We start from the raw sequence: 13,403 nt of genomic DNA on the forward strand, positions 1-13,403 counted from the left end.
AAAAACAATTTAAAAACTGAATTAAGTTATAGAAACGAAAAATATTGGATGTAAAATACGGGATGTCACTTAAGAATTTTTTTGGTAAAAATGAACGTATTGCTCTATTATGAAGTGAAACAGTTTTAGTAGTACAGACAATTTTGGACTGTACCCAGTACTTGTCATGCATATTGCATCTGTGACCCGAAAATTGATTTTTATATGGATAGTCACGTTTCAAAGTTAACGTAGTGTTGAACTTTGGCTAACATGCCATTGGAACGGCTTGACTGAGAGTAAGGTGACTTACGTGCATTTCTCCTCTACCAAAACACCAAGAAACGTTACTAGACAACTAGACAAACACAGTTTTTGACCATTTATTCTGAAGTTAAAGAATTTTGGAAGACTCTTGTTTCTTTGTTAAAGTTGCGTCTTATATACCACAATTCTGTTCATTAAATATCAAATGAGATTTTATTTGGTCGAAGCCACTGAACGAGATTGACAATTTCTTTATTAAAATATTTGTTTAGATTTTTGAGAGAGTTTTTTTTTTATCAATTTAAGAGTTCGTTATCAATCAAAAATATCATTAGCAAAGTTGTTTTAAAACATTTAAAAAGTTGTAAATGCACAAAATAAGACAAATATATTTTTTAAAAACACTTTTCACAATTAAAATAAACTGAGAGACTAAAAACAAGTAGAAAAAGAAGAAGAAAAAAGAAAAAAAAAAAAAAAAAAAAAGGAAATGGTTTTACAGATTATTAATAAAACTAATTATTATCTAAAGTTTTTTGAAACTTCTGTGCTGAGTAAAGTTGCTATAGAATTGCTATAACATTTCTACTGAAATTCTTTAGAACATTACAAAAGAACTTCTTTAGAAGAATATTCTATATAGAAGTTTGTATAGAATTGAATAAAGAAATTTCTATTGAATGTTTATTGTATTGGTATAGATAATTCTATAGCAGTTTTGTTAAAGAGGATCCATAGAATAATATTCTATAGAAATTCTGTAGAGCATTTTATATAATAATGTTGAATAATCTATTAGAATTTTGCTTTAGAATAGTTATATAACTTTAACTTAACTTTGAGTTTTACACACACGCACACAGATAAAAAATTCTCTCTCTTTATATATATATATATATATATATATATATATATATATATATATATATATATATATATATATATATATATATATATATTATATATATATATATATACATACATACATACATACATACATACATATAAGTAAAGAGAGAGAGAGAGATCTATGTATAAATGTATGTATATAAATATATATATATATATATATATATATATATATATATATATATATATATATATATAAATATATATATATATATATATATATATATATATGTATATATGTATACATTTACATATGTGTATCTGTGTGTGTACTTGTATCTGTGTGTGTGTGTATATGTGTGTGTGTGTTTGTGTGTGTGTGTGTGTGTGTGTGTGTGTGTGTGTGTGTGTGTGTGTGTGTGTGTGTGTGTGTGTGTGTGTGTGTGTGTGTGTGTGTGTGTGTGTGTGTGTGTGTGTGTGTGTGTGTGTGTGTTATATTGAGTTCTACAATGATGTTAATAATGATGTTGGGTTTACTGTTTTTTAGTACTTTTATAGAAAATCTCTTAGAAAAAGTCTTACTTGGTGATGGATTTTGAATATTCAATTTATAACTTTGCTATGCATAATTCTATTCAGGTATGGATTTATTTTGTGTAACTGAAAAAAATTTTTTTTAAATATTCAAACCAAATTTTTTAATAAAATACTTAAATTACAAGTGTATATGACTACATTTAGTAACTTCACACAAACTTAATGATCATAATAAAAAATGAAAAATTATATTTGATTTAAATATATTTTGAGGATGATTTGGACGCGATAAATAGTCAAGCAAATGCCTCTGCAAAAATCGTTCCGTCGTTACAAAAAGCAATTCAGGTCTGTGATTTAACGAAAGGATTACGGTAACAGCTAATACATCCACGCTTTCTAAACTTACAGTGAGATATAAATTCACTCATAATCAAGGAAAATGCTCTTAAGATGTAGAAATTTAAAAATTTATCTCTACTGTCAAAGTATAATTTAACAATTCATTGAAACCCATTTTAGAAATCTGATGGCAAAAATGGTATAAAAACCAAACGGCTTCGTGTTGAGGAAGTGATCAGAAATATAGTATGTTAATTAAAATAGGTTAATGTTTTGAATCAAAGTATAGGTAAAAATAAGTAATAGTTTTAAATTTTGCTCATATGACAATATAATTAACTGGTATTCTTTCAAAGAAAAAAAGAATTGTTATATTTTTTTATTTAATTTTTCTAATTGTTACATTTAGAACGATGAAAAGATAGCTAAATTAGAAAATGATCTTGAGGTACTGCGAAATGAAAATAAAAATTTAAGAGCACAATTGCAAGAAAAAACTGCAGGTTCTTTTATACTTTCTTAAAATTTTTAATTGTTAGCCATCTTTATTTTAAAAAGTTACAGTTAAAGTATGTACCTACATGCATACATACATACATACATACATACATACATACATACATACATACATACATACATACATACATACATACATACATACATACATACATACATACATACATACATACATACATACATACATACATACATACATACATACATACATACATACATACATACATACATACATACATACATACATACATACATACATACATACATACATACATACATACATACATACATACATACATACATACATACATACATACATACATACATACATACATACATACATACATACATACATACATACATACATACATACATACATACATACATACATACATACATACATACATACATTAGGGTGATTCTATTTTTTAGTTTGTCATGCAAACCTTTTCTAAAACATGAATAATTGTATTCTAAGAGCAACTAAATAAAAAATAATTAAAAATTTGAAAATTTTACTAGGTCAAAAAAAAAAGTTACTTTATGGAAATAAGACAAAATTATTTCTTTTTTTTAGTCTTTTTTTATTTTATACATAAGCAAAAGAAATACGACAAAGTTTATAAAGTGAAGTTATTTTTTATTCGACATTTGCATAAACATTTCTGTTAAAAAAAGTCTCTCAAGAGCATCATCAGACTTAGCCCGGGAACATCGGATGTCCATAGCTCGGAGTCCTCTCTCAGCTACCTCATTTGTTCGATGCACATTCTTGAATGAGATTTTAACACCAAGAATATGTCTTGTCAGAGCTTCTTGGGCTTTAATGCAACTTGATGTAGTTTCTTTTAAGTTTTCCCAGTTGGGTTCCTCTCTCATTTTAAACCATGCAAGTGACCAAGAACAGCTAATAAACTTAGCTATTTCTTTCAATAATGGTCGTTCTTCAGGAAGTAGAAAGTAGCCTAACAAGACATATATTGCTCTGCTGTTCCACCTTGCTGAGTGAGAACTTGGTAATTTCGTTGGTAGCTGCAGTTTGGGTAAAATATTGGTGTCCAAATAGTGCCTAAATGCAATACATAACCTGGAAAAATAAACAATAAAATGGATCAACGCATTCATCACATATACAAATCATTGATATTGAAAATAATAATTTTTAATAAAACAAACCTAGCCAATAGCTTATAATCATCTCTCCAGGTTTTTACAGTAGGAGGAGGATGAGGTGTTCTATGCAGGATATTGTATGATTCTTTCAATTGCGGATACTTATTTTTTAGTTTTTGAATGAACTTAAAATCAGTTAGAGTAGGCGATTTTGATGGTGTTGGCAAGTGGAAAATTACCATTTTTTTCAAAACAAGGTCCAAAATGTGAGCATTGCATCCATGATAAGGAACAGGCCTGTTAAATAGCTTAGATCTTAAAATCCCTACTATTCCACCAGAACAATCATAAGATCCACCTGAAGTAAAATGGAATAACTTATTTAATTGGATTTTTTTTATTATTTAAAAATAAATAATTTTAATTTTACTAACCTGTATTGACAGAGCAGGTGTCACAAATTATAAGGGATATTTTATGCACAACATTATACTCTAACAATGTTTCCGTTATCATAGCGGCTAGATTTTCAGAAGTTCCGCTAGTATGTAATGTTTTGAGGCCAATGTACCAAAATATTGGTCCATCAGACTGAAGGGCGATGACCATGCGTTCCACTTTTTTAATCCCATAATCATATGGTGCCACACCTTTTCCATCAAAGTGTAATATAAAGGATAATTGAACAGACAAAGCTTCTTTAAGTTTAAGTAGAGTTGTGAGTTGCAACCTTTTACCAGCTTTGAAAATAGCCGATTGATTTGGAGTTGGAATGTCACTATGGAAATAACTTAATGAGTGAGTTACACTAACTCCTTTGTGGGTTGAGATACCAGCTTCTGCGCACATAATGGCAATTGGCATCGCCTTAAACCAAAAGTAAAATTAAAATAAATTTAATAAAAAAACTTTTTTTATTTCCAAAAATTATTATTACTCACCTTTGATTTAAACTTCCGTTTGGGTCGTTCAAACAAAGGCTGAAAATCATCAACGTTATTATCATTTTCAGAGCTTGACTCTGTGTACAGTTGCTCTACATAATCAAGATCCATGTTTTTTGGTATCAACTGCCTGTTAGCAGGATGCTCAACAACTGTTTGGCTGGTTAATACACAGCTCTTTCTATCATCCATTTGATGATTATAGAAGATCTGCTCTTCCCTCTTCAGCTTTATATTTTTATTAAGGATATCAAATGGCATAAAAAAATCCATATTCGATTTTCTCTTCAAACTTAATTTATAAGCATTCACAACTTCATTCAATTTTTTTGTGATGCCAGCTCTGGATACTGAGGGCATGCTAAATTTCACATTCCAGAGCTGCTCCAAATCTTTTGCTATTATTTGCATAACAGCTCTTGATGGTGGTGCGGGGCGTGTGTCAGCTAGATGGTGATAGTAGCCAAGAATGTGGCGGACTTCTGGAATAGTCTTGAAATTGGCTAAGGATTTAGTCCGTAATCCATAAGGCGCTGCTGAAGCAAGCAGTTCCTGAGATTCCTTTGAACACGGTGGTGTTAAGTTGTTTGCTTTTCTCTTTAATGCTCCTTTAGCACTTATGTGGGACATATTTAGGTAAATATAATTATAACTAAAATAGAAAATGGAATACAGTTATTTTATTTCTAATCCACCAATAATTGTTAAGCTAGTTTTATATTATATTCACTATTAACTTCAGCTAATTAAAAAAATATCATACAAATTATCAATTTTTTTGCCTAAGTATTTTGTCTTATTTCCATAAAGTAACTTTTTTTTTTGACCTAGTAAAATTTTCAAATTTTTAATTATTTTTTATTTAGTTGCTCTTAGAATACAATTATTCATGTTTTAGAAAAGGTTTGCATGACAAACTAAAAAATAGAATCACCCTAACATACATACATACATACATACATACATACATACATACATACATACATACATACATACATACATACATACATACATACATACATACATACATACATACATACATACATACATACATACATACATACAATATTTGTACAAATACATGTATATGCATGCATGTGCTTATATCATTCAGGTGATTTAAAGATACATGAATGTAATGAAAGTAGTAAGTTAAATCTTTTTTTCTTGTTTTGTATGAACTCAAAAGGTTTTAGCACAGTTATTAATTGATTGCATATATTGAGTTTCTAAAAGTTCTTAATACATTTTACATGCTAAGATTTAAATCATTTCTTTTATATTTTGGAGAACTGATTTGATTCATATTATTGAAGAAATGACTTAAGAATTCTTGTATTCTTAGCAATGTGTAGGCTAAAGTAATGATCTCATTAGAACACTCTTGAATCTTTAATCTCTTGAATGTTTAATTATTTAGAAATTGTTAATCTTCTCACTTCCATTGATGTGTCAATAAAAAAGCCACGCGTTTATGAAAAACGTAGGTTCAAAATTTTTACAACTAGCATAGTACTAACACATTAGTTTTTACAACTAATGTACTACTGGAACATTAATATTTTATTATTTTAAAAATATTTTCTGAAATTTTGTGCTTCATATTTTAATCCTATGAATTAACATTGAAGTATGAAAAAATGTATTTCATGTTATGTTATCTAATGACAAACTATAGTATGAGCTCTATTCAAGTAATTCTTTTTAGGAATTGTTCGTTCATTAAGTTTGTTGAAAAGATCAACACAGGACTTGGCTAATGCAGTTAAACAGTTGCATGATTGTTCTTCCACATTACATCATATTTCAAAAAGTCACACTCTTAATTCATCACCAGTTTCAGATCAGCTCAATGATTCCTTTGTTAAATTAAATACAATCCCTCAATCAAGGGACACTCAAACACCTACTTCTTTATCCATTCCTAAATGGAAAAGACCCACATACCCAGATGGATCTAGTAGAGTAAGACATCTTTTAATTATGACTCAATTCAATCAGTTATTTGTTAATCAAAATAAAGGCATATATATTTTTTAAATTAAAATTACTTTAACTTCTTTAAAAGTGATCTAAAATGTATTTAAAAGCAACATTTTTTTAAAAATGTTTTTTGTTAAAATTTATACCTGTTGAAAAACAATATCTTGACAATTTTGTCATCAATTATTTTTGGAACACTGTATTTTAGAACACTGTATTTTAGAACACTGTACTTTAGAACACTGTATTTTAGAACACTGTATTGGTTACTTAAGTTTGGATTTTAAAAGATAGTTGTTAGGACACCATTCCTTTGATATATTTTTTAATCAATAATTTTTGCAAGCTTTAATATATATATAAATATATGTATATATATATATATATATATATATATATATATATATATATATATATATATATATATATATATATATATATATATATATATATATATATATATATATATGATTTGTAATTTAGAAACAATATTTGTATTTGATTTGTAATTTAGAAACAATTAGTGCCTGGTCACAATATATACATTGATCATGTAAAGTTCAGTGCATGCAATAAAAAGCATGGAATAAATAGATATGTGAGTGATCTGTTGATATCGTTAGTGGGTGATTCAAGCTACCTCAGCAGTGTGAGTCTATCTGGCAAACAGAGTAATGCTCACTCAGACAAACAAGCAAAACCAAAAATTTGTGAAGATTTAGTTGATGCTGTAATTGGTATTTGATTGTAGTATTTAAAATTCTTTTTAACTTTGTTTTTTTTTTTTTAATGTAAAACTTATTATTTTTTTTTTTGTTTTTTTGTATTTAGCTTGTGCCTCTCAGATAATGGATGTTTCATCAAAGGAAGTGCGAACAGCTATCATGTCAAAGTTGAATATTGCTTCTAAAATTGAGAAGATGAAGAAGATTAAAAAGCAACTTTGACTGATTTTATTAAATTTTCAAATAATCAGCATTGACATTAATATAAACATTATTGTAATTAATATAAACATTTGAAAAATGTTATGTTGAGGGCACTTGTGCTTTTACCATAAAATTGAATTTAACATTTTGCGCATCTGGTTTTAAAGAAAAACTATAATAAAGAATAGTTTTTCTTTGAAGTTCGTTAAATGGCTAAAGAAACTCAATAGAATCTATATATATAAATTCTATAGACTTAACAAAGTTTTTAAAGAATTCTTTTTATAAGCCATATGTTTCAATAGTTCTGTGAAGCTTTTTATGTAAAAATTCCAATTTTATCCTGGAATAGTTGGCTGTTGCATGAAATAATTCCCTTTAAATGTATTCCAATTACTCAAAAACTTGTTGTATTTAGTATGAAGCGTATGTATAGCTTTCTTTTCTATCGATTTTCATTTCTGATTCTCTACTTATTACTTTTCGTTTACTGCAGATTCTCTTACTCAAGACCTTTCTGACCTTTTAACAAATGCGAAATTAAATCTGCTGAAATTTAAACGCGAGATTACATCTGCTGAAATTAAAATTCATTGGATGATTTGAATCTTGTAAGACTAAATAACATCAGTCGCAACTGACGGTTGCATAAGAAGTGTTTAACAATTGGCTTTCTTTGTAATGGTGCAGATAAAAGAGCCGGAAGTTGTAATGGTTTTTGTAACGTTATTGAGTTTAATAGGGATTGCTGCAATGCGTTAACGAAATTTACTAAAAACAACTTTCTCTTATTTGTAAATCAAATTTGCAAACAGGGTTTTTTTCGTAGAGTTTTTGTAGTTAGCGTCAGTCCTATTTTCAAAAAGAACGTTATCCAGGATAAAAAAATTCAATTCTGATCATATATCCTAACGATGTTTTATAAGACTAATAGAATCCCAAATGTCTATAAAAATTTTGTAGAATGTGGTAAGGTAAGGGTCCAAAATAATCTTTCCTCGTTATATCTCTGTTTTAAACGAAAGATTAAAATATATATTTAATCAACCATTGGTTAAGGGTTGGGTTATCAAAACGATTTTTTTCGTAAGTATTGCGGAAATTTAAGAGTTTAATTATTTTTTTTCTTTAAAGGAAATAAACTTTTGTAACCTGCATATAGAAAAAAAATTCTTCTTGTGTACAAACAACAACACAGGAAAAAAATTTATTGCACTTCAACAGACTTGAGATTCTATGAGATTTTGTACATAAAACTTTTTCCTTATGGAGAGCTAGTTATCTTTTAGCAATAGGTTGTCTCTTAAAGAACCTTCAGGTTCAAACTCCTGGTTCAAACTCTTATATTCGGAGTTTGAACCAGGAGTTTGAAACAATTTTCTGTAAATAAATAAGTATAAAGTAATTCAAGATGCAGTAATAATGACAAAATTATAGAGTTCTTTATATCATACAATTTGTAAATTTGGATGTAAGATGGAGCATACTTTATTCCCTATCATCATGATTCATTCAAAAATAATATTTTTGCGGTCATGCTTTAGATAATAAGTTTCAAATAAGAAATTTTTATAGCTTCATGGTTAAAAATGGTGGTCCTTTTCCGTAAAAATACAAATTCTTAAGGTGAGTTTCCAGTCATCCGTTTTGCTACGGGAAAGGGAAAAGATTGGGAAAATTAATCACTTGAGCATGCGCAGTGATTAATTTTCAGAATTAAATGACAAACTGCGCATGCTCACGTGATTAATTTTCCCTTCCCTTTCCCTTTCCTGTAGCAAAAATGGATGAGTGGAAACTCGCCTTTATATTTACATGAGTAAATATTTACCACATACTTCTACCTAAAAATTATTGTTGACAACTTAATACCACATTTTCCCATTTGTTTGCTACTGCATTTGAAATTTCCAATATGGAATGTTCTTCTCAATGTTTTGTTTGGTTTTAATCTAAAACAAACCGAAAAAAAAAATTCCAACGCTTCGTTAAACGTTTTCAAAATATTATAAATAAATCAAAATTAAGAAATGAAATTTAGAAAACGTTTAAAAATTAAGAAAGTTGACCAAAAATTAAGTTTTATTGATTGTTTTTAATTTATTAAATGTTTTTTTTTTTTTTTTTTTTTTTCATATTTTGAAATAGCTACATATTCAAACAAACTTTGTTTTAAACATACAGTGGCTTCTTTTTTAAAAAAAAATTTTTCGAAATTTTTCTTTATTATTTTATACTGTGATCATTGCATTTTATTTTCCAATCACAAACGCAATTCTTTCGTAAAATTCTAATCAACACAAAATATATTGATTTTGATTCATGAGCATTTTGATTTAAATATTAAGAAATGCTCACAAGATTTTGAAATAATAGACTTTTTAATTGTATTTTACAATCCGTAAATACAATTGCTAAAATTGATCAGTCGTTATTAAATTTACGCTGGACAACAAGTAAAAAAAGGCTGTATGCTTCTCCGACATATTTAGGCTCCGACATATTTATTTCTTGACTAAATCAACTGTGCTCTGATTTCAAATCTTGTCAAAATTTTGCTTGTACGTCAGACTCTAAAGTTGTAGACAAAAATTTTGATAAAGATAACATTATTGGTAAAATAAATTTTCATGGGTATTTCAACATTAATAAAACGAAGCTGAAAAGCGTGTTGACCTTTGTATAGGTATAATAGTTTAGTTAGTTTCATATTTTGTGAAGTATAAAAATCATGAAGATGCACTTAGATATAATCAGAAATGTTTCAAGCATTTTGCTTTTGCGCTTGTTACAGGACGCTATTTCTTATTGAAAATTTAGCTATATCTCTCCATCATATTGAATTAAAACACCTCTGATCTCTCCTCCACTATTTTCCTGGTGAAACATTTCAAAATTTTCGTCATTCAAAAATCACAATAAATTATTTTGTAAGAAGGACAAGTGTAAGAAATGAAATTTTCAAAGAGATGCTACATCCCATTTTTCCGTCCTATCTTGAACTAAATTGATATAGTTTTCAGTCTTTTTTCATTCCCCAGCACATTATGAACAGTATGAACATGGGATCATCTAACTGTAGCCCGATTGATAATTCAGCTTTATGTTTTTTATTGCTTAAAGTTTGAAGGTTAAAATTTTGTTCCCAAAAACCTCCTTAAAAAATTAAAATTGAAATCCACCTGGGAACCCATGTACGCATGCGACATGCATACATGCATGCATGCATGCCTACACACACACATACACACACACATACACACACACACACACACACATACACACACACACACACACACACACATACACACACACACACACACACACACACACACACATACACACACACACACACACACACACACATACACACACACACACACACACACACACACACACACACACACACACACATATATGATATTTTGCTACCTCAACGATAAACTATTATTTTCACAAAGATTCTCGTCCTCAAACTTTAAAAAGATTTACTTAAATAACTTTCAAAAATGAAGAGTAATCGCATTAACATTATTCTCAAATCATATTGAGGAAAGTGAAAAACTGTGCTTCGTTTTGCGTGATAAAATATGTTAAAGTTTTTATGTGGATATGGTAAGTGGCGTAGTGGTCCGGGAGCAAAGTGGATCTAATTCTCAAGGATGTTTAGGTTGGTTGGCACCTAGCTTTAATTTTATCATGAACCGTTAAAATATTTTTCCAATACAAAATATATGAAAAGTTCTCAGCAAAAAGAAAGCATTTATTGAAAGAAATTTTAATAGAAGCAATTTCATATTCAAATCTTTGTGTACTTTGTGATTTATTTGACGTCATCAAAATATAGAATATTACTAAACCAATATAAATTTCTTCATGAAGCGCGTCTACGTATGGACAAACAATTTTTAATTTGGGCGAGCGCATGCTTGACATCATGCTTCATACTGGGATATACCGTAAAATACTTCTACTCAACGAAATGTTGCTTATGTAATTGTAAGGGAGGTGAAAAAGCGGACAACTGCGAGGAAGTTGTAGAAAGTTATAACCATGAAGATGTTAAAAAGATCAACTATGAAACAGTGGACTTCAACAAAGCTGACCTACAGCAATACAAAGCTGATATACAAAGCGGTGAAACAGTTAATGTTGGATCTCCAAAAAACAAGTTCAAAAGATTAAAAAGAAAAAAAATAGCTGATGTTTCTTATGAATAACAACAAAATACTTTTCACGGCTTTTGTTTTGGTTTTAAAAATATCTTCATCTCAGACCTTACCACACCAATACCTCGCTTGAAGCCAGAAGTTAATCAGCAGTTAACCTCCCAATCCCACCCCCATAAAAAAAACAACAACAACAACAAAAACAACAACAGTTTATACACACACTACAACTTAGTTTCTCAGAAGGTAATTAACTTCTCTTTAGAAGTGACGTCATAATAATGAGTTCGGGTATTTTTAAAAGCCTTTATTTTTAATTGTATTAAAAGTAAGTTAAATGCTTAAAAGTATGCAAAACGAATCTTAAAAATATTGGTCAACAACAATTTTTCATCAGGCTTAATTTTGTGTGGACCAGATACAAGTTTTTAAACTAATTTCAAATATATGCTCTGAGATGACATGGAAGAATTTTTAAGATTAGTAGTGTGAGGGCGGTGGATTTCTTAATTATTTATCTTATTAATTATGTTTATGTTTTCTTAATATTAAAGTTTTTCTTACGTTTGAGGGAAAGGGGTAAGGGGAAGGTTTGGGTTTGGTGTTGTTTGAATTAGGTATATGGAGGTTGGGAACTAGGTTGATGGTCTGGGGAGTATTTGGTTAAGAAAGGGCTAGGTTTGGGAAAAGTTTGGTTAGGAATGGGCAAGGTCTAATCAAAAGGCTTAACTTATATTCGCCGTCCTCAGTATATTCTATAACATAAAACTCAACAATTGTTCTATTAATGTGTAATGGTAAGCACTCTTATATTTGTGTGACGTAAGTGTAATGGCGCGGATATGCTAAGGTGCGCGGTAAAGCATTAAACTTTTCAATAACAATATTTAACGCATATAGTAATAACAACAATAATATTAATAATCGAAATGCAAACAAAAGTACTTACTACTGGTTCTTCTTCTCTTACTTATTTTTCTAAATAAATATTCTCAAATATTCTCATCAAATTAACTCATGCAAATATCAATAAATCAATACAGATAATAACGCTTATTTAAAGTTACTCAAATATCTTTTCTTACCAATTCTTCTCGTAAGTTTCTCTTTAAAATCTTCATAAATACTTCTCATAAAGTTCTCTTTAAATCTTTAAAAATCCTTTTCTCATAAATTCCTCTTTTAAATCTCTTTAAAACTCTTTTCTCATAAAATCTTCTTTTAAATCTCTTTTCTCATAAATTCCTCTTTTAAATCTCTTACTCTTCTTAACTCTTACTTTGCCATCTTAAAACCTCTTCAAAAAAACTGTTCTTCAAAAACTCTCTTCAAAAACTGTCCTCCCAAAAACTGTCTTCCCAAAACTGTCTTCTCTTCTTTTTTTGAGCTTTTTATAGTTTTCGGTTGTTTACCGTTTTTCTTGGTTGTTGTTGCTTTTTACTTTTCTTTTTGCTTTATCATCTTATTCATATAAAAAATTCAATAAGTCTCCGTGCGTACTTTTTTTGTTGGTTGACTCACTCTTTTTTTCGTTCGAATATTATATGCTTGAGTCGGGTAAAACTTAAAGATAATGTTTACAATTTTATCATTTTCCCTCCTCACAGTAGCAATTTATAATATTATTCCTCATTTCAGATTTGAGTTTTTGAGTAAGAAAATGTAGGAATTATTATATGCAGTTTATTTATCTTGTTCAGCACAATAATTCTTGCATTTTCTTGGCTTGTTGATAAATTTTATTTATCAATAAACTAAGAAAATCATTGTATGCG

General features: G+C 28.7%; 3 protein-coding genes across 4 annotated transcripts; 2 read left to right on the top strand and 1 right to left on the bottom strand.

The window, feature by feature from the left end:
* Window positions 1-1,596: 1,596 nt before the first annotated feature.
* LOC149878220 (uncharacterized) lies at window positions 1,597-4,641 on the top strand. 2 transcript variants are annotated; one of them, XM_090073372.1, is made up of 4 exons: window positions 1,597-1,734; window positions 1,906-1,980; window positions 2,155-2,220; window positions 2,384-4,506. In XM_090073372.1, the coding sequence occupies exons 1-4, from the start codon at window positions 1,684-1,686 to the stop codon at window positions 2,495-2,497; spliced, it is 306 nt and encodes a 101-aa protein (XP_089929498.1). In that variant the 5' UTR covers window positions 1,597-1,683; the 3' UTR covers window positions 2,498-4,506. The 2 variants fall into 2 exon arrangements, with proteins under 2 accessions (XP_089929498.1, XP_089929499.1); XM_090073373.1 differs by lacking the exon at window positions 1,906-1,980 and having other exon boundaries at window positions 1,620-1,734; window positions 2,384-4,641.
* Window positions 3,110-5,471, bottom strand: LOC149878221 (uncharacterized). Its single transcript, XM_090073374.1, has 3 exons — window positions 4,545-5,471; window positions 4,038-4,470; window positions 3,110-3,961 (listed from the first exon to the last, which is right to left on the bottom strand). Exons 1-3 carry the CDS (start codon window positions 5,175-5,177, stop codon window positions 3,615-3,617), a joined length of 1,413 nt encoding a protein of 470 aa, XP_089929500.1. The 5' UTR covers window positions 5,178-5,471; the 3' UTR covers window positions 3,110-3,614.
* A 156-nt stretch (window positions 5,472-5,627) lies between these two features.
* On the top strand, window positions 5,628-7,569 carry LOC149878222 (uncharacterized). The gene is made up of 5 exons (XM_090073370.1): window positions 5,628-5,694; window positions 5,968-6,030; window positions 6,256-6,512; window positions 7,045-7,267; window positions 7,362-7,569. The coding sequence occupies exons 1-5, from the start codon at window positions 5,643-5,645 to the stop codon at window positions 7,475-7,477; spliced, it is 711 nt and encodes a 236-aa protein (XP_089929496.1). The 5' UTR covers window positions 5,628-5,642; the 3' UTR covers window positions 7,478-7,569.
* Window positions 7,570-13,403: the final 5,834 nt, after the last annotated feature.

This window comes from Hydra viridissima, unplaced genomic scaffold (assembly GCF_058129835.1).
Source record: "Hydra viridissima isolate aposymbiotic clone 2 unplaced genomic scaffold, HvirCarnegie_v1 scaffold_15, whole genome shotgun sequence".
In the NCBI taxonomy this organism is placed as follows: Eukaryota; Metazoa; Cnidaria; class Hydrozoa; order Anthoathecata; family Hydridae; genus Hydra; species Hydra viridissima.